The sequence below is a fragment of the Simochromis diagramma genome, unplaced genomic scaffold (assembly GCF_900408965.1).
Source record: "Simochromis diagramma unplaced genomic scaffold, fSimDia1.1 OVJJ01000692.1, whole genome shotgun sequence".
Lineage (NCBI taxonomy): Eukaryota > Metazoa > Chordata > Actinopteri > Cichliformes > Cichlidae > Simochromis > Simochromis diagramma.
Genome location: NW_024387485.1, coordinates 1419709 through 1441432, shown reverse-complemented (window position 1 = coordinate 1441432; position 21724 = coordinate 1419709). Strand labels below are relative to the sequence as shown.

At 40.1% G+C, this 21724-nt stretch overlaps 1 protein-coding gene across 2 annotated transcripts; it reads right to left on the bottom strand.

The window, feature by feature from the left end:
- Positions 1 to 579: 579 nt before the first annotated feature.
- Positions 580 to 20339, bottom strand: LOC120724530 (cysteine--tRNA ligase, cytoplasmic-like). Of its 2 annotated transcripts, XM_040016760.1 has the most exons (23): positions 20215 to 20236; positions 13997 to 14224; positions 12207 to 12298; positions 11029 to 11117; positions 10826 to 10922; positions 10214 to 10312; positions 9548 to 9697; positions 8998 to 9138; positions 8415 to 8503; positions 8196 to 8317; positions 7902 to 8014; positions 7605 to 7733; positions 7329 to 7458; positions 6840 to 6943; positions 6399 to 6496; positions 6079 to 6268; positions 4157 to 4225; positions 3970 to 4051; positions 3764 to 3844; positions 3383 to 3450; positions 2990 to 3049; positions 2824 to 2907; positions 580 to 2311 (listed from the first exon to the last, which is right to left on the bottom strand). In XM_040016760.1, exons 1-23 carry the CDS (start codon positions 20234 to 20236, stop codon positions 2183 to 2185), a joined length of 2466 nt encoding a protein of 821 aa, XP_039872694.1. In that variant the 3' UTR covers positions 580 to 2182. The 2 variants fall into 2 exon arrangements, with proteins under 2 accessions (XP_039872694.1, XP_039872695.1); XM_040016761.1 differs by lacking the exon at positions 13997 to 14224 and having other exon boundaries at positions 2183 to 2311; positions 20215 to 20339.
- Positions 20340 to 21724: the final 1385 nt, after the last annotated feature.

The following is a 21724-nucleotide window of genomic DNA, read 5'->3' as shown; positions in this document are numbered from 1 at the left end:
TGCTCCTGTGATAGGCCAGCACATCATGGAGCGGGTGGGTGGTCTTGCCCACCTTTGTCCTTGGACAACAGACCTGATAAGCCATGTTATGTGTATGTATGATCTGGCAATGTTCCAAACCGCCTAAACATGTTTATTGTGCACGAGGTGACTGCAGAGGAAAGTCTGTGACAAGCAACCTTTAAAAGTTCTCATTATTTCTGAATTTGCAAGAAAATATGAAAGATTTTCAAGATGCCTTCAGACTCTTGGACTCCACTGTGTGTTTTCCATGTGGGCCAGGCCACGTTTGACACAGAAATACATTCATTTTTATTAAATATTAAAGCTGCAACCCAAATTTGTGAACTTCAAATTAGAACCACATTTGAAACCTTTACGTGTCATATTTTACGTTCCTTTAAATCAGCAAAATAAGTGACTGATGCAGAAGTATTGGATCACCTTCATGTTTACTTGGGCTGGTATTCTTCTGATCTGTCAACCACTGGTATAATGAAATTATCTCCCTATTAGGAGCTTAAACATGAATCCACAGTCACAGCATGTCACAAAGCTGACCAAGTAATCATACAGCACTGCACTCGCTTACTCTTTATTTGAGCATCCCTTAAATCAATTCAAGTCATCTTATAACCACAGATATGGAGAACACGTAGTACAAAATGCAAACCCCTGAAGGACGGCTGAATAACAAAATGCACTTTGCCATGTGGTGTTACTCAAGCCACAAGAACCCATGCAACAGGTTGCAGGGGTTAAATTGTCCCAGTGTGACTTTTAAAAGAAAAACAAAAACCAGCTGCTCGAGAGTTTGGTGGCATTTTCTATTTTCAATTCCACTTCTTGATCTCACAGCGTTTCATTGTGCCACAGCTGAAAATGGCCTATGAAAATGTCCCTTTGTTGAGATGGCACAAAATAAAGAACCCAGATGTTTTAAGGAATTGCTGAATCGATGGGGTCCGAGGTGTGAGTAGTGACAGGACCATTCGGGGTAGTGACAGGACCAACAGATTCTCTTTGTTCAGTTAGTTATAAAAACAAACAAAAAAAAAAAAACCCAAAACACATCACTTGTGTTCCCATGTGCTCCAAGCACAGCAGGGTATAATGTACCACTAATTTTCTGCAACCATGAGGCAATTGCTTTTAACTTAAGGGCAGGATGCATCTAGTTTTCCTCCATATGCTCCTAAATGAGGGTACATCCAATTAAAATAAAAATGTCCACCATACTTTATTAGCTTTTCAAGGTAACTCTTGTATAAGGTGACACAGGCATTGAGAAAGACACAAACCATCTAATGGTTTCTGTTACAAGTCCCCTCTACAACTGAAACAATGAATTCAATGGTCATTTCCCCTGTTAGGGGTGACAATTTGATCCAGTTATTAGCAAAAGCAAAAGTCCCTTTCACAAATGCACATTTGCATAAAAATGAACTATATTTGAATGACACAACATAGTTACTTTAACAGACCCGTGAGGTAAAAGGTCAAACACACAGAGTGATATATCACTCGCTGCTGATCAGCAGGATAAAGCGTATGAAACAACAAGCTGAACTCGGTTCTACTGCGTATTCATTTGATCTCTTTCTAAGCTGGTGCAGCCCTCCACAACAGTCCTAGTTTCTTAAGTGGCCTCTGAAATTTAAATGTTTTAAATCCTTCCTCCAGGGTATCTTAATGAAGCTGTCCCAAAGATTCATGGTGGGAAAAAAAAAACCCACTTAAAGCTGGTGTTTCCCATTAATCTGCTAGCCACCCATTTAGCATCTTTAATTCATGAAAGCACTAACGGTTAAAAAAGGCTTTAATACTTGAACAAATGGCAGTATCACAGAGTTTCAAGAAAAACATACACTGCTAACAGAGGCTGCACCGCCACATCATCAAAATCCCACTTTATTACCTGTTGCTTTGATTTTACTGTTGTGAAAGACGTCCAACCTCCGACAGAGCAAGAACAAAGTCATGTCGGGTGGTGGTTTTCTCTCATATTGCATGGTTATGGAATGTAAATGTAAGTGTTACGTAAATGGACAAAACACAATCCACACACACGTCTGTTTCCTGAACCAAAATAGGATGAAGAGGAGACAGAATGAAGCTCTGGCCTTATTATTTATTCTATAGTTCTTCCCTGCGGTGTGGATGGATTGGCTGAACGGCAGAATCAGTTGCCATTTTGGTTCATCTGTAGATACTCGTTGTGTAACTTTTCTTGGGTCTCGTAGAGCTTGCGGAGCTTCTTGGCTTGACCTTTGCTGAGCTCCTTCCCTTCAACGTCATGAGTGGGGAAACCCTGTTAACGGCGACAAAACCAAACACACCTTTAAAGCTTTCAGGTTGACACAGTTTGTGAGCTGTCGTTTCCATGGTAACTTTTAAATTACCTTTCTGAATTTTCCTCAAGTTCTGACGCACACACAGTTACACTGAATGCGGATGTCATTTCAAATAAGGACATTCATGTCTGTACAAGCAAATCCCCGTGAGCTAGGTCTTTCCTACTCTTGGATCCGCATCACGTCATTGACCTCAGGCACACGTCTAGCTGTGAGCACCAAATCCCCACTTTTATTGCTGTAACTTCATGATTTTGTGGTGTGGGGTCGTTGGCCCCGTGACCACCTCACGACCTGGAGTACCGGGTGCTAATCTTTGTCTTTGCTTTCCTAGATATCCCAGGTTTTAAGCCCTCAGCAACAGATTTCTGAGGTCATCAGGGCCCACGAGCCTCACCACTAACATGGCACCAGCTTAACAGGTTCTTCTCATGAAAAATTAAGCATGGGAGGTAAAATAAGGATTTACCGTTTCATCGAATTTTGAGTATTTGTCTGTTTCACTGCGAAACATTTCGCTTGCAGGGATCTTCATCTTGGCCAGTTTCGCCATCTGCAACAGTAACAGAAACATGAAGATTTCCCTGATGACACAAACGTAGAAGGTCACTGTCTATATAAACCATCAGACTGACCTCTTGCTCCTGTTTCTTCTTAGCAGCCTCTAGCTTCTTCATTTTCTTCTCTTCTTCCATCTGTGAAAGATGGAATTTTATTGTGTGAAATGTTTTAAAACACATGTTTGCATTTTTAAAAAACAATTTTACATAAAAATGAAGGCTTGCAGTGGACTTCTGTTAAAATTGTAAATCAGCTAAGAATTTCTTTTGTCTGAACAAACTAGCTGTTAGATGTTGAAATGCCTGTCCTTATATCCATGGAAACTCAGCGTCCTTCAGTTTTGGGAGGGGGCACTTCTTTTTTCTGGCTTATCGTTTACTTTAAATTGGGATAAATTATCTCCTGTCAATCTTAGGACCTAAACTGCTCCAGACATGCACTCGATGTGTGATGATGTCTTCTCTTACCCTCTTCTTCTCCTCTCTCTCCTTCAGTAATGTCTCCTTGTCCACTAGCTTCACCACAGTGGGCAGGCCTGCAACACAACCACTTTATTTTCCAACACTCTTCACTTTGTAAGAACGAAACAAGGTCAGAACTTTTTTACATTCTTACGAAGAGAGTAAAGGCCCAGATTTATTGAGCAGGGCATCTTACTGCGCTGCAGTTATAAAGATGTGATGAAAGGAGCGGATAATGATTTCGTGACACAGACGTAGCCAGTTTATTCCAGTAATAACTAACCCAGTCCACAGACAGACGGCTGCGCAAAGGAGGCAGACCTGATGAGGAAGATCAAAACCTGAGCCGATTCTTTATCTCTATAACTTCAAACACAGACATCTTACCTTCGTGATCTTCCAGACGTACTCCAAGCTCTGGCAACATGTCGTCACGGACAACATCGCAGAGCTGCAGCAGCTCTGTCACTGAATAAGTAAGAAAAGAAAAAAAGAAGAAGAAGAATTTCATGTTTCAGTTCTCTCTGATTCAACATGGAGGTGATGTTTTGAGTTATAAAGTAAACAGTTTTGTTTAAAGCGCATGTTCTTACCTTTCTGCTCTCGAGCAATTTTGCGGACGCGCTCTCTAAAATCTGACAGCACTGTGAGGTATGGCATCACTGCGCTCTCCAGCTGTGGACAATTAAGGGGAATTTTTCATATGCAGTACATTTCTCATAATAATAATGCCACACGAGACACAATTCAATCACAAAAAGTGAAAACCAGTTCACTTACATCAACACTCTGACTCTGTCCACCCATGGGAAAACCTATGGGGTCCGATCCTTCAACTGCACCAAATATCTAGACAACAATAAAAGTTTCATTTGAAGGGTTTGTTAGGCATCTCCTTTCCTATATGCACTACGCATTACAATGATTATACAGTTGAAGGCTCTTGGAAAAAATAAAGGTAACAACTGAACCTATAATAAAGCATACTCACATCGATGACCATGTTAAAAGTTCATTGACACACAAAAATCAAACAGCAGGTTCTTGTCTGAAAACTCATTTTTACAGTTTTGGTGCAGTTATTTTTACGCCAATGTTGGACCAAGCTTAGACTGAATACAGCAGCGTAGGCAAGTCCAGGCCTCGAGTGCCGGTGTCCTGCAGGTTTTAGATCTCACCCTGGGTCAACACACCTGAATCAAATGATTAGATCATTATCAGGCTTCTGGAGAACTGAAGACATGTTGAGGAGGTCATTTAACAATTTGAATCAGCTGTGTTGGATCAAGGACACATCTAAAACCTGCAGGACACCGGCACTCGAGGCTTGGAGTTGCCTATCATGCTACTGCACCTTGATGGACCAGAGTCCAACTTAAGATGCCCCCTGGTGGTTGCTGCACCATTTCCAGCCTTGTTATAGATCAGGAGTGGGGGAACGCCAGGCCTCGAGGGCCGGTGTTTTGCAGGTTTTAGATCTCGCCCTGGGTTGACAAACCTGAATCAGATGATGAGTTCATTACCAGGCCTCTGGAGAACTTCAAGACATGTTGAGGAGGTAAATCCTGCAGGACACATCGGCCCTCGAGCCATTTGATTCATTTTACAGCAGCTCATGAGTGAATGAACATTTTGTTTCACCAAACACTTTACTTCACTTGACAAGGGGTAGGGGTCGCCACCTGAGCATGCAGTCGAGTTCTATAGTAGGGGAAAAAATCGATACTGTGTAGTATCGTGATATTTTGTTTGCTACTAATGTATCGATACAGGGACAGCAGAAATCGATATTTTGTTACAAAAAAGGTTTTTGTGCTCTGACTTCAGACCATGTTGATCCTTTTTCTGAGCAAGAATCCTGACATTCCTTCACTGTCCAAATGTGTTTAACTTTTTTTTGGCAGCAATAAACATGACAGTTTACTTATTTTAATTTAAGACATGTTTTATTTTAATTAAGTTTAAAACTTTTTTATTTAATGTAAAATTATATTTTGTTTTAATTTACTTTCAAATTCTTCAGTTTCTGAAGGGGCTGCATAGTTTTCATATTGCATAGTTCAGAATAGCTATAATTGTACCAGATGGTTGCATTCAGTTAAGTTGGACTAGACTATAATACAAACCGTTCAGTTTGTCAACAATAAAACTGAAATGAGAGAAAGACGGAGAGTGAGACTTTGATATTAGATAAAATGAATATTGATAAAGTTTACCTTTATGTACAGAATCTGAATATCGCAAAATATTTTAAAAAATTGCAATAATATCGTATCGTGCGTTAAGTATTGTGATAATATCGTATCGTGGGATGTATGGTGATTCCCACCTCTATTCTATAGGGTCTCGCTAATGACCTGCTAATTTTATTCAGGTGTGTTACAGCAGGGACACCGGCCCTTGAGGACTGAAGTTCGAGAGCCCTTGGTATAGAGGTATAAATATGGTCACCACCTAGCTAACCAGTCAAGTTTACAGCCACACTGATTTTGCCCAGTAATGGAGTTGTTTCTTAACTTGGAGAAGTAACAAAGTGTATCACATCCACTTTCACGTGTGTGAATGGATGAATGAGGCATGTTGTATAAATGAGATAAGAACAAACAGCATGATTTCTCCTCCATACAGAATCAAGGTGTTCTGTAAAATTCATTATTCTGAGAGCTGTGAAACGATAAACGCAGCAGCAGAAACATGCTCACCTTCAGCATGTTGGTGAGGTACGCAGCAATACTTTCCATCAGCATGCGGTTGGGCCTGAGTTTGGCGCTCTTCTTGCTGGCAATGTAACCGTTGCTTTGGCTGACCAGCGTTCTCATCTCCTCCATGGCAGTGCGGGTGTCCACGTTGTCACACAGAGCCTCGTGGACGGCAGACTTCCTGTCAGAGAAACTACACAACACAAGTCACTTTTTAGTTTTAAGTATGAATGTGTTGTGTTTGCACGCACACAACTCTGAAAGTGCAAATTATGATGAAGAACAACAAACTGGTCTTCTAATCTACCGAGTCGCTCTCTCACCTGTTATTGAGCTCCACCTCTGCCGTCTCCCACTTCTCAAACTGACCGGTGATGTCAGTAGGCGCACGCAGGATGTCTTTCACATTCAGGAAGAACTCCTTTCAAACAGAATAGAATAGAATTCAACTTTATTGTCATTGCACATGCACAGGTACAGGGCAACGAAATGCAGTTTGCATCCATCCAGAAGCGCTTTAGCCATGATATAGATATATTACAATATATATTAGCAATAATATAGATATGTAAGTATATTACAGAAATGGGTCTATTATGGTATGTTATAATGTACACGGTATGAAGTATGTTGTGAATATTCTATAACTATAAGTATGTACAGGCTGTAGTGAGTACAAGCTACAAATAACAAACAAAACAAAAACAGATCAACACAAAACAGACAAATCTTCCAACACTGTCTTTGTTCTTGCTTTCACCTACATTCATAAACTTCTCATACTGGACGGCTGACTCCATCGTGTTAGAAGAATAGTCCAGAGTGTCCTTCCAGGAATGCATCAAGAAAGCCAGACGGAGCTGACGTGCTGCGTGGAGACAAACAGTGAGACCGTTAAATAGTTCTAATCTAACTGAAGAACTTAGTGTTCATTATGGATAATGCGTTTCTCTTCAGATATAAAATAAGTAACAACTGCTGTTGGGGTGAGAGAGGGAACCATTGCATTTAATAATAATTAAATGCAAAGTGGTGTATAAACAGATAATAAGTGAAAAAGCATGTCTGAAGAAGAAACACCCAATGCATCATGGGAACCCCCAGCAGCATTCAGTTTGCTGTTAAAATGATGATTTTGGCTTTCAGCTGTGACAGTTTGTGCAGCCTCATAGCTGGAAAAACTCCCTGACAGTTTATTAATCGTGATGTATGCTCAAGTGATGCAGTCTACAAAGCAGGAACACGTGTATCACCTGTGTTCTTCGCCAAGGCGTCCTTGATCGTGATGAAATTCTTCAGAGACTTTGACATCTTGCAGCCTGAGATTGTCAGGTGCCCGGTGTGCAGAAAGTACTGGACCCAGTAATCGTTCTCAAAGAACGCCTGTAAGCAGCACAAGCAACTGTGGTCATAACAGGTTTTACCCTTCATCACTGGAAACGGCTTTAAACACATTCAGGATGTTTCAAAGTGTGTGTTACGTCAGGCATTTACATAGTAAACAGGAACACATTTTCTGCAACAGTTACCTCTGACTGAGCCAGCTCGTTGTCATGATGAGGGAATCGCAGATCAAACCCTCCCCCGTGGATGTCCATCGACTCGCCCAAGATAGAGCCAGCCATGGCTGAACATTCAATGTGCCACCCGGGTCTTCCCTGTCACAACATTCAAAGAAAACACTGATGACTTCCTTTTTCAGAAGTACAAATTCTCGTTCCATTTCACAGAGCCTCAAATGACACTTTCACGTTTATATAAAAGAAAAGCTTTAAATGCAAAGGATGATCACACGGTCTTTAAAGTCTCTGAAAATGAAGGCTCACCTTCCCCCATGGAGAGTCCCATGATGGTTCTCCAGGCTTGGAGGCTTTCCACAATGCAAAGTCATTCGGTGACTTTTTCTCACTTAGTCTCTCTGCAGAAATGCTCAGATCTCCTACAGAGCCAGGAAAACAACGACAACAGGTTAAAAACTGAACATTGTACTTATTCTCTACTCAAATATTAGTAGGAGGGAAATCTTGGTGAATCTCTTCTGCTCGCACTGAGTCAAGCACTGAAAATCCCCGACCTGTTGTGTGGTGCTTGTTTTAGTTTGACAAACTGAGTAAGTGTACCTTCTCCCTCTTGTAAAGCTTTCTGATCGCCGACCGCCTCCGGCACCAGTTTAGCGTACGAGTGCTGTGGACTGGAATCAAACTTCAAGGTGTCAAAGTATACTGAACCGTTTGACTCGTACCTGCAGACACCAGAGAAACAAGTAACTATAGCGACAGCGATGCAAGCAGTTCGTTCGGTACGACACAAATCGTGAACAGCAGCAGCATCTTCCTCACCCATAACCATTTGAAACTATTTTCCTCACAAACTCCACGATCTCAGGCACGTATTCACTGACTCGAGTAAGGACATCAGGGGGAAGAACCTGTGTGCCAAAATGACAACTTAAATCCAGTTACAGCGGGAAAATGCTGATTTCAAAGCACATTTTAACAATGATATTTTAGACATAGTGTCCTTCCAGTAACAGAAGTTTGGACAGAGCAGTTTCAGCCATTGTTATCTCAGAAACGGTAACGTTCAACAACACAAGTAAAACTGAACAATTTTCACCTCCATAAAGTTTGGCAGAGAAACTGCTTTATAATAAAGTACTGACTTTCTTGTGTCATCATGGTGCACACACTGACACAGAACAGTTCACTTGCATTCATTAGAAAAAGCACAGTGAATATGCATTTTCTGTGTTTGCTAATGATTGTTTGATTTAGCCTCGTGTCAGGTGTTTAAATCTGCAGCACAGCGGACAGAATATATCATAGAAAAAGTTTCTTTACACATGTTGGATTTTTACAGGGGGCATTTATTTAATTCCTTTAAGAGATTTTCTCAGAAAATCATTTGGCTTTTTATACTTACATTGAGTGCTTTCATATCTTTGTGATAGTCTTCTTCCCAGTATTTAGGGAGAAGGGAGAAGATGGAATTCTCTGTGACGTGACTTCCGAATTGTTTGTCCAACCAGTCTGCCAGCAAGTCCTTGGAATTCTCCAACAACACCTTGGGGAAGAAAAGACAATTTAATTGGACTTGTTGAGCTCATTTCCAGCTCCACACTTTTATTCGTGGTCACTATTAACAGAGTAGTTTTGCAGGATTCTAGTGATAAAACGATCCTTATTAGTTCTTGGTGCAGACCTGGTAAAACTGGGTGGAGTTCCTAGTTGGAACTCAGATCAGTCACACTAACCCTGAGTTACTAATCCCAAATGGTGGCAGTGAATACAAGCAGTAATAAAGCTAATCTGTTCTCCCACTGTTGTAAATGTAGAGCACTGACCATCTATCCATGAATCTGCTGCAGTTATTTTGGAAGCACAAAAAGCAAACAAAATAAAAACAAAAAAAGCATTTTCTGTATTTCTAGTGATATTTCTCTGAAGTTGCAACCACATCAGAGCAGACTCACGTGTGCCAGAGGTCGTATGACTTCATCTGCGGCTTTGCTCTCCATTGCTGCTTGCAGCGGTTGCAGACTGGCTGTAACTGCACTGTCCAGCCTTTCCAGCATCTGCTTCTTGTCCGGGTCTGTGGTGGAAGCCAGCTGGGCCTGAAACGGCTGGAATTGGCAGAATAACACACAGAAATCCACAGAAATTAAAAAACAAACTTTCAGCTTGTCTCTGTTTTTAGATAGAGCTGAAGCTTGGACTTCTACTAGCTACAGTACAGGGTGTACTGATGCTTGTGTCTATAGAGTCTAGTGTTTGTGCATGCTGTGGTTAACCAGCTGCTACTTCACAAACACTGATACAACCCATAGGGAAACCAACAGAGCCTGCCGATGGAGCAGAGTTGTTGTAGGAGGAGGTTTGCAACTAGATCTTCTGATATTATAAACTCAGTGACATAAATGTTTAACATTAACGCAGTATTTATCTGTTTTACTAAGTACTGCACAGTTCTGTTTTGTGTTATTTTAATTATCTGCCTCGCTAAATAATGACCAATAATCTCCAGAGAGATACATGCTGTGCGATCAATGAAGACAAAGAGAGAAGATTTACACCATCACTGTCAGATCAATAAGTACTTCACACAGGTGCAGTGCATCCAGGGCTTAAACCTGTCTCACCGTTCTGGCGCTGAGCACATCCTGCAGTATTTGAGCCGCTTGTGGCTGTTTCTCTTTGTACTGGTCCAGAAGGTAATTCTGCCGGGCTCTTTTAATGATCTGAAAGAAGAATATCCCAATAATAAACCAAAACAGCAGAGTTTGCTTATTCCAAAAGTTCAAAAGCATTCTGCATGTATTGCAACATCAGCTCCATAGTAGGACAGTCTGGGTGCTGAACTGGCCTGTCCTGTAGTCCTGACGCCCGTTTAGCCCATTACAAAACAACAAATACAAATCAGCTCCTAATTTTCTGAGCAGCTGAAAACCTGCATGTGTACATTTATGTTTTCCCCATGTCTAATTAGGTCATCACAAGACACTGAATTCCTGCCATAACTTCTCAGAGACATGTCAGCTTACAAGCTGAACCTGTTTTTACCAGCATGCCTATAAACACACAGACAGATGTGTGAAAATGTGAATGTTAACAAGGACCTTGCACTTATTTCAACAGGGCTACATTAATCATTACAGACACAGATGAGCTTGGACAACCCATCTCCCACATTTCATGCAAAAACCTTTATTAAAAAAATTAAAAACATCGAAAACACATCAAAGCAGACTTACTTTGTCATCTATGTCTGTAATGTTCATGCAGTAGATCACATCATACTTGAAGTAGTCCCTCAGTATCCTTCGCAGAATATCAAAGGATATGTAGGATCTGCATAAAGCAAATTATTCATTAAAATGTTGTAATAGAAAAAATATAACAGTCTCGCTATATGAAGGATCATTTCCAACCCAGAATTTCCTCTGATCTTGCTTACCTGGCATGTCCCATGTGGGAGGCATCGTACACTGTAGGACCACAGCAGTACCATGTTACTTTATTCCCTTTCTGAGGAACAAACAGCTCCTGAAAAATGGAGGTTATGAACTTAAATGAGGATAACAAATACTTTAAAATAAAAAAATCTGATAAAAATGTATCTTACTGGTGGCAGCGGTATTTTTAAATGCAGTGTAATAGAAACGAGAGCCACAGCGAGAGATTAGGTTGCATAGATGGTTATATTTCTACGTTTGTTTTTTCAGTCGAGACTTCTTCCTGATCCAGAACAGTCTGGTTGTGCCAGACTAACGCTCATCTAAGAAATACGGGCATGTTTATCAGCGCCACAAAGAGCCTTAAGCTAAAGACCATCTCGCTACACTTAAAATCATCTGGAAACCAGTTGTTTGTGCATGTGGCAAAATGCAAGCAGACTATAAAAATATGCATTAAATCTACAAATGTGAAGTGAAAGTGCTGCATTCTATACCAAGAATGAGAGCACATCTGTCACAAGATACATCAGTCAAAAGAAATGTGACTATAACTTCTTTAAACCATACCTGGATTGCATACTTTGGAAAACAGTGAGGCTTTAAATCCTGTCACTATTAAAAACTTGAATGAAATAATCTAAATATATATGCATTCTTTCTTTTTATAAGTTGTACAGTAATGATCACAGACTCTTTAGAATTGTGTTTGCTTCAGTGGTTTAGCCCTGCGTCAGGCTGCCCACCTGTCCAATGGATGACGTGCACTGTCATACTTTTATTCCCATGTCTGCTCCTACATACGTAGTCACAAATGTGGGCGAAACGCTCACAGTTACATGGCAGAAACCGAGAGCTACAGATGCTTCGTGTAATAAACGAAGCGCCAAAGCACAAAATTTGCATCGATTATTTTTTAAGTTATTCGAGTTACTCGGTGAATTGTTGCAGCCCCTTATTAATCCCTTGTAACTTTAACAGGCCTCATAAGCTTAATTTGCCTGCAAATCATAGCTTATCGTTTCAATTTCACATCACTGCATCAGTATAAATAAAACTGACTCTGTCCAGCCTGTGGCTGTATATACATTGAGGGATGCGGTATCTAATGTAGCGACTTCACGAGGACCTCATTTCCCAGCAACACCAGCACTGATGTGCGCTTTACATTCGTCTCTACCTTTGCTCTTGTCAGGCTGTTGTAGAGTCGCAGCTGAGGAACATCTGTTCCTGCTGGTGGAGACCAAGGAGGCTGGACACGCTTTCCTTTGACTAAAAAGAGAAAGGAACAAGGGACAATTTCAGTTTTCACGTCATAAGAAAAGGGGTTCTACCTCTGTCGAAGCTATTCATATGGATGCTTTGGTGACATCATGTTCCATTAGGGCTAATTAATAAGACTAATCAATAAAGGCTACCAATAAGACAGTGACTCAGAGCTCACGTCAGATAACATGAGACAGTGAAAGAGCAAAGAACTGATGCCCAGTGCTGTGATAATGGTTCAAAAACTGTGACACATGTAAATGGATTTATTTTTGCTTGAAATAGTTAAAGTAAAGCAATGACAGAAATCTGTTATAGGTTCTAGTGCAGTGCTGAGGAGTGTGATATTTCAACAGTAGTTAACAATAAATATAAATATTCTCATCATCCCATTCTTATCAAAGACACACAATAAAGTTTCCTCTTCATCAGTGTCAACGAAAGAAAATATTTCCTCTTTAGTCTGAACTTCTGTCACTGTGTCTACCTACTGAGCTTCAATTTCCAGTCAAATATTTGCTCAAAGGTAGGGTTCAACATCCACACAGCGCATCAGAAAAAGAGTTGATGCAGTCTGCACAAAGGGAAAGCACAAGTACTGTTCACAAGCAGTGCAGCCCTGCTAGAATATGGAATCTAAAAATAGTTAGATACCCCATATGATTAGTTAAAAAACAACTTCAAGTGGACACATTGTGCTTAAGATAGCTAATGGTCAACACGTTTATTTAACATGGCCAGAGTCACTGGTCATAGCTGGTGAACATATCCTTGATAACCCTCTTTTCTTTTGGAGCGACCAAAAGAAGCAGGTAAGCCCAAGAACTCCCCAGGAAACTCCACTGAGGACACAGAGTGAGGGAGGCTGCTGTCCCCAGATGTCTACAGAACCAGAAGTCTTTTAACAACCACATGGTAAAAATAAATTTAAAAAAAATATATACAGTTTTGAAGCATTTCTGGTTTTGCTTCACCTTTCAGACCCCAAACTTACATCTATCGTGTCTACTGTGTCCTTGTAAAGAAGAATGGAATTTTCCAGTAACACAGCAGAGTTAAATGGAAAGTGAAGGTGAAAGAAATGAAGGAAATCTAGACATCCGAGACTGGCACAGCATAAGACAACTTTGCACTCAGATGAGCAAAACAACACACTGGAGTCCCCGGATAAAAATACAGCGATGAAAGTGAGCGTAATAGGTCAAATTTACTATTTACTGGCTTTTTTAATAAGAGTTTCACTCCCACTCACATCAGCCACGTAACCAAGTACGCTCTTACACATCGTTTAGATTAATAAATAAACATTTCTGTGTTCTATCATCAGTTAGTCTTTCTTTTCATGATGTTTTATATTTTTTGTAAAGTTGTCCTTATTAATATTAAGCTATTTAGCCAGGTATGGGAACAAAGAGTATTTGCCTGTGGGGTCTTCACCAGCTGTTGCTGCCGTGTTTACACAGCGATAACGCGAGTCTCCTCAGCGCTTAGCTGCAGGTACCACACACATCAAGTTGCTATGACTGACATCAAAAGTGCAAGCTAAAACAGAGTTCATTCCAGTGCCTGCAAAGGAAGCCTTAGTTCATGCTGAGAGTCAGTTTGTTTAAGAGGGCACGTCACAGCCTCAGAGTGCCTCCACATCCACGGCCAGCAGGCGCAGGACCACATCTAGCCTGTTCATGCCTTCAGCTTTCTACTCACTGCTGCTTTCTGGGTTGAGGTCCTGTTGCAGGGCTGCTATGTGTCTGTACCAGCGCAGAGCGTGGACATGTTGTGGATCTGGGGGTCTGTGGAGGAGCTTAAAGGCTTTCTGGTCGACCTGGGTGGGGCTGAACCCAGCCAGGTAGCTGCGTGAGGTTAGGTAGTCATTCAGGGCCACTGTCAGTGCAGCCTCCTCACTTATCTGTAGCAAGAAGCCATACTCAAAGGCTGCAGAAACAAGAGGGCAAATGTTCGCAAAGAATTACCACCTTACTCCACTGGACAGTGGAATAACCAATGAGACTAATGACTTTGGTCAGAGCCAAGAATTACTCGATCAGTTGGAAAGTCAGCACACGTCCAAAGTAAACTGCACTTATGAGTGAGTTAAATGGAACTACTCGCTACCCAAACATAGCCTAGCAGAACTAATGCTGAATAACACTGGCCTTTAGCCACTCACAGAGAACCTTATATATGTATAAGAAAACAAAAGAGGTGCAAGCACTGAGTGGAAACAGGAGAAAGCAAAAGATGGAGAAAAAAAATGTAATTAAGGGTGCAGGTTACATGTCTTATAGAAGCAACCAGACTGTGTTACTATTTGAGCTGTAATTCTAACTGCAGGTCAACAAGTATTTGGACAGGAACACATTTTATATCAATCGAGGGGCTGAAAATAAATACAGCAAATATATTGGTAAAACTGTTAATGTTACCAATGTTTTAAAGGGTCAGGTTTCACTGGTTTAAAGGTAAATTAGGAACGTACTAATAAGCAATTTCATAGTTATTTTAGGTTCATTTCCTTCTTAACTTGAAGCTGAAAGTCTGCACTTTAATCACACCTCGACTGTTTTATTTCATTGTTGTGCTGTATAAAATTTAAATGACTGACCTGAGAGTAAAAATCACAGTAAGCACTTGAAAACGTTAACAGTGTTTCTCCTAACAGGCTGAGTTATAGGGGAGACCGGGGATAGTTGTAACGTGGGTCAGTTGTAACACTTCCAATTTCTCCAATCAGGGCTAAGTTTCAAATGATGTGACTCATCCTGTGCATGCCCAACTCAGTTCTGCTATCACATGTGAAAAATCAGCACATTTTGTCAAACACAGACAATTTAACACGAAAAAAAGTAATTTGTATGCCAAAAAGTAAGTTTTTCTACTTTATTTCAATTTCTAATAGCATTATCTGCTTTGCAGTTAAACTCATCAAACTTAAATTGTGTTATTTGTATGTCTATGGGGATATATTCTGTGTAGGTCTTTAGTGCTAATGTTTTAGCCGTTGGCTGTAATGTTAGCTAGTTCATGGCTATAGGAGTCTGGGTTAGTTGTAACAATAATGCAGATGTTACAACTTACCACACTATTACTTTAACTTATATTAAACAAGTTGGGGCAACGACATCAGCAGAGAGAGGTTCACTGGTCGCTTTTGTATATGCGGTTAATGCCATTGGCAACACAATTCCTCCACTGTTTGTGTTCCCACACATACATTATGCAGACCTCTGTGTCAGAGATGGACCAGTAGGAAGTACTGGTAGTGGAAATAAATCAGGATGGGTGCAAGAAACAGATTTCCTCATCTTTCTGAAGCACTTTGCAAACCACACCAAGGTAAGCCAGGATAAAAAGTAATGTTATTGCGATGCTGGTGAACAACTACATTTTTTCAGCTTCATTGTTATGTTCAAAATTGGTGCAAGAGTTGTAGGTTATAATGCCCACTGAGCCAATGAGGCCAAACTCAAGGAAGACCAACCAAAATTAATGAAATATTCAGTTGCAGAAAATTCCATAACTTGTCTTTTTTGGTATGGAGTGCCAGGACTGCCATAATGAATTAATTAAATACACCATTAAATAATTAATTAAATGTGGCAATAATTAATTAAAATTGGAATTAATTAATTAAATAAATAGGTATGACACATGTAATTAATTAATTATTAACACATTTAATTAATTATTTAATGATATATTTATTTATTTCATTTTGGCATTCCTGGCGCCTGGCTCTCATCATGAAATAATTTTATCTGTCAGCCTCACCCATCAAACTCAGGGGGCGGGGTTAACGCTGATCGAGTCAAAACCATTGCTTTGGCCTGGTGGCCATTGTTTCTAGCACACAACAACCGGCATGTGGAAGCTAACAGAACTGAACTTTGAAAAACCCTGTTTGTGTGTCACCAAATACCGTTTTAATATTTTTTTTAGCTGAGCATGTAGCGGTTTAATCTTCATGTGTCTGGTCGGTTTGTCAAGATACAGCCTCTTTGCAAAAGTGCTTCGATGATTTCGGAGATGTCTGCCCAGTCTCAGGGCAAAGCGTGGGATAGACCCGCTCGCCTCGCAAGCAATCCCACCGACAAAGCGCAGGCCCCGGTACACAGCTGTAGTAACCCCCGCTGACTTCTTTTACTGAGGTTATATTTATCGGGGTTTTATTTCCTGATGTTCTTATGTGTCCTACGTGTTTCAGTATAATTCTGAATTATAACTAACATTAAAAACATGTTTAAGGAGGAGAGAGAGCAAATAAATCTGTTTAACATCTGATCTTTGGGTTTTTGTTCAGTAATCAGCGTGACCTGTGTATAAACGCATAAAAGAGATAACGTTGGTGTTTCTGTCATGTAGTAACTGCTGGCTTTAACTGTACAAAGGTTGTTCGACACTATGAAACACATACAGACTTCATGATGTTCGGCTAATATTTTTATTGTGAATATTAATCATGAGGGTAAACGGCCCTGTACACCACGCAGCGAGGTCAGCATGTCCACGATATCCTCAGCTCCATGAGTTAACACAGAGTTTCCCAGCTGACTATCTAACTGCCAACTATTCCAGAGACGTGAAAATATACAGCATAAAGAAAAGTGTAAGAGACTCAGCAGCAGATTAGAATAACAGTTATACATTTAATAAATCACCAAATGAATCCAAGAAACGAGCAAACCTGTTCCGACAATTTGAGTTTGTATTCCCTCAGCTGCAGACTCGCTGCTGTTTAAATGTTTGAAAAGGAAGATTAGATATAAAAAACGTCAAACACAGACTCAGTCTGCCTTCACATTTGATATGAGGCCAGCACGTATAGTGGCTGTGTCCTGTTTTAAGATCATACATGTAAAATTGTTGTCTGACCTCCGTCGATCCAGCCGCTCAGAGTCCGTGGTTACCATGGTTACTGCATAAGCAGCTATAATGTTAACAGCTGGCACTGAGGGAACCTCCCGGCAGCATGGGTGTTTATGTTTTTCATTGCAAAAGAACTGTCTGAATGGTTAACTGAAGTTAACTTGGATAAATTATAGTTAAGGAGTTTCACAGATAACGCCTACGTGAGCGACTGTTCACCTGAAATCAGCAGGCTATTACTGAAATACACGTGCTATATCATAAACTATGATATAAATAGGGAGGTCCTATTAACATGTTTAGTTTTAAAGGACACCTTCCTGCCTTTAGTCTCCTTCATGAGCAGTATTAGTTTTCTTCTAACATCCAGAAGTCTGCACCATGTGTTTCATAGTTTGTAACAAGCCTTTGACAGGTAAACATAACATGACCGAAAAAGACAAAAAAAAAAAAAAAAAAAAAAAAAAAAGAGAGAGAGAGTGTTGACATAAGAAGAGAAAATGCTCTCAATTATGGAGACAGGCAAATGGTTCATTTATGTTTGATGTGTGTTTATTCCTCCCTAAATATCGTCGGTGAAGTTTGCCATGCACGTCAGATTTTCCTGCGCATTTTTTATACCTCTGCCAACAGAGAGAGAAAAAAAATCACATTCTAACAGACAGCTGGTGCTTAGAATACAGTTGAATAACTATTAAAAAACAGATGATATTTAGATGATAGTTCAGTCTAACACACGTGCCAGTGAACCATTAAACGTCTGTGAAACTATGCAGTTATGAAACGTAACTTTAACCTCAGCCAAACCGATTTGCTCAGTTGTAAATAAAACAGCGAAGTAAACGTGACCCGACAGACAGAACCTGAGTGAATGAAGTCCAGCGTTTAACCACTGAGAGCTAAAACTCAGCTGAGGTTTCAAAGCTGTGTGCCGGTGATTGGACATCATCCGCTGATGAAGCTGCTTCGCCTATAAAGTGCTCTGTAAGGAAACAAGCTCCAGCAGCTCTGCGCTCGGGGAAAACACTATATTTACTTATCTTGTGCAGAAAAATGCGCTGACATTGCTTTATATCGAGCACCGGCTGCCCGGTTAAACTGTGACTATCACCAGGTAACGTAGGCGTGTTTCTTGAATTAGCAGCAGGTGTTAAACAGCTGACATATGAGGAGGAGGATGCATGCAGGTAAACTGAGGGTCTGTTGAGCTGATCGCTGGTTTCGTGAGAAAAATGTCAGCTCGTTCTTTATGTTACAGAAGCACAGAGACACAAGACCAGGCGGAAAGAGACGATCGTTCGGTGAAAATGAGAATCTGCGAATGCAACATGTGGAACACGGAGAGTGGAATATGTAAACAAACCGGTTAACGTAACCCCCTGGGTGCACTCTGCATGCTGACTGTTAGCAGAGCTAGTGAAATCTCTGAAAACATCTGAGCACTTTTGCAAACATGTTCTATGTTGACAACCTGACCAGACATACGTCGCGACATTTGCGGCTAAAACACTGTTAAAAGTGTAGCTGGTGACAGAAAAACAGGGTATTTTAAAACTACACCACCACCATTGCTGCCTGTGATTTGATCTGCATTCTGGGATACCTGGCTGCCCCAAGTCTACACAAGCAATCAATTATCTAGGATTGACCTGTTTTGACTTACTTTGCACGGCAACCAATCAAATGTTAGAGAAGCTGCATGGGCAGCGTTAAGCCCGCCCCCTGAGTTTGATGGGTGAGGCTGACAGATAAAATTATTTCATGATGAGAGCCAGGCGCCATGACTGCCAAAATGAAATAAATAAATATATCATTAAATAATTAATTAAATGTGTCAATAATTAATTAAAATGTGAAATACATAAATAATTAATTAAATGTGTCAATAATTAATTAATTAAATGTGTCAATAATTAATTAAAATATTAAATACATAAATAATTAAATGTGTCAATAATTAATTAATTACATGTGTCATAACTATTTATTTAATTAATTAATTCCAATTTTAATTAATTATTGACACATTTAATTAATTATTTAATGGTGTATTTAATTAATTCATTATGGCAGTCCTGGCACTCCATATTTTGGGGGGTTGGAATATGTTCAAAAGCTAGATTTCTGCATTCTGTCACACACACACACAGCTACATAAATGGATGTAAGTACATTCATGTGTTGAATAAAAAAAGATTACATGTTAATGTTTTGTTAGTACCCTTATTTCATTGTGTTACATTTTACCCCAGGATATGTTACAACTAACCCAGACTATGGGGTTAATTGTAACATTTCACTCTTTGTGTTTGAGACCATACCATGCAATGGGTAATTGTGCTGCAGAGAAAATAGCTGCACTATTTAATAGCAGAGACATGTAAATACTTTGCATTACATTTTGAATCCACTACCTTAAAAGAGCTCCAATTTACAGACAGAAATGTCAAAAACGTTACAACGATCCCCGGTCTCCCCTACTACTACTACTAGTAGTAGTAATAATAATAATTTCAATGCTTTCCATAAACCTTTGTAAAAAAAATCAAACAAAAAAGCGATACTGTCGGATGCTAATAATTTTCTTAAAGATGACACGAAAGAAGATGGAACTTAAACCCGAACATAGACTTAAACAAACCACAGTTCAACAAAAACACCCCACACATCACACAGGAATAGGTTCACTAAAACACTATAAACAAATAAAAGAGAATAAACTGTAGTTACTTCATAACATCCTGTTTGACTGGACACATGAGCCGAAGATGAGGCTACCTTTTTTTAAACGCAGACAAATTGCTAAATAGTATTTGCTGCCCTGTGTTTATGCCGAGGTATTAAGTATTAGTTTAAGCTGTATTTTTTATATGAAATTCGGCTTGTCACTCATTGACAGTGTTTCCTTTAGCTAAGCGGCTCAACATATTAGCTAGCCTGAGCGTTAGCATATTCGCTGTGACACTTCATCAAAATGCGTTAGGTTGTGCTGTCATAGCTTTATGCGGTTTTTCAACTAACGAACCCATAAAGCAAACACCATATATTATTTACTGTACCCGGATCTCCCGAAGCCGACATTGTCACAGTAGTCAAAGGCTGGATGCTGATGCAACAATAACGTGCCCGGAAGAAGAACCCGTATAAACGACGGTAGGAATAGGAACCAAAGTGTTTGAACCTGGGAGCTGGCGGACATAAATGATGGTACACTCGTCAAAGCGGAAGTTTAGACAATGTTTTTTGTTTTTGTTCTGTGTGTGTGTGTGTGTGTGTGTGTGTGTGTGTGTGTGTGTGTGTGTGTGTGTGTGTTTAAGACACTGGAATGCAATGCAATAATATAAAATAAAATACTATATACAATAGAATAAAATAGAAATACAAATGCTATATACAACTGAGTAAGAAAATACAAAAGTACAACTTCGTCAGAAGAAGAATTGTACAAGAATTGCACATATAGCAGTCTTATTGCACATGTGAGGGTTTGATCAGCTGCAAAAGTCTTTGTTGTGGAGTCTGACAGCAGTGGGGAGGAAAGACCTGCGAAATCTCTCCGTCCCACACCGTGGGTGCCGCAGTCTCCCACTGAAGGAGCTGCTCAGTGCTGTCAGAGTCTCTTGCATGGGGTGGGAGATGTTGTCCAACAGGGATGACAGCTTAGCCGCCATTCTCCTGTCACTCACCACCTCCACTGGGTCCAGAGGGCATCCTAGAACAGAGCAGCATCCTAGAACTTTTAAGGAAAAGTTGATGATCAATCAAGCTTAAGTTATATGGGCACGAGCTGGAAAAAATTTTAAAAAATGATTTCTTGGAATGTGGCTTTAAATCTCAGTGGAAAAGTACCGACATTCTATAGTTAAACAGAATCTGAAAAAAAGAAAGAAAATAAAAAATATATATCTAGTTTTTGTTGCCTACATTGTAGACTCTACATTGTAGAGGGTGACGTTGCCTTTAAACAGGGTACAGTCAGGGGTTAAAGTGGGATTCAGCAGGTGGAGGAACCCTAAAATTGGCTGTAATGGCTCAATGTGGGGAAAAGTATAATAACACAATAACTTCTATTGAGAGCTCCAGTATATTTTCTTAGTGTATAGGCTGTGATCAGATGACCTGCTGCTCTTTGTGGATTTACACAAATTAATTCAACAAGGTGTTAGCAGGTGTTTCACGAGTTGTCCTGGCTGATTTCCATCCTCTACACTGACAGTATCTTGTTTGTGCAGTCTTTTTTCTAAATGGTATAAAGTTTTATGAAGGTGGAATTCAGTCAGTGGATCATCAGCTAAAATTCATTTGAATCTCTGCTACACTTGATCCAGTGGCGGTCCTGGCCTGTTTGGCGCCCTGGGCGAACACTCCCTTTACCCCTAATCCTAAAGTGTATTTTTATTTTCTTACTCTTCTTATATTTATTGTTTGTTTACTTGCACTGCTGTAACTGGAGCCTCGTCGTCTCATCTCTATTTAAATTGGACTGTATGTAGCGGTGATGACAATAAAGTTTACTTTGACTTCAGCAGCGAGCAGGCGCACCGAGGGCTCTCGTGCTCAATTTTCGTG

Excerpts from the sequence above, each read along its gene's own strand:
- LOC120724530 (XM_040016760.1), bottom strand. The coding sequence starts at position 20,236 with ATGTCGGCTTCGGGAGATCCGG. Across the intron at positions 11,118-12,206 it reads ACAGCCTGACAAGAGCAAAG|GAGCTGTTTGTTCCTCAGAA; the intron begins GTAGAGACGAAT and ends TCCATTTTTCAG. Across the intron at positions 4,226-6,078 it reads ACCTCACCAACATGCTGAAG|ATATTTGGTGCAGTTGAAGG; the intron begins GTGAGCATGTTT and ends ATTGTTGTCTAG.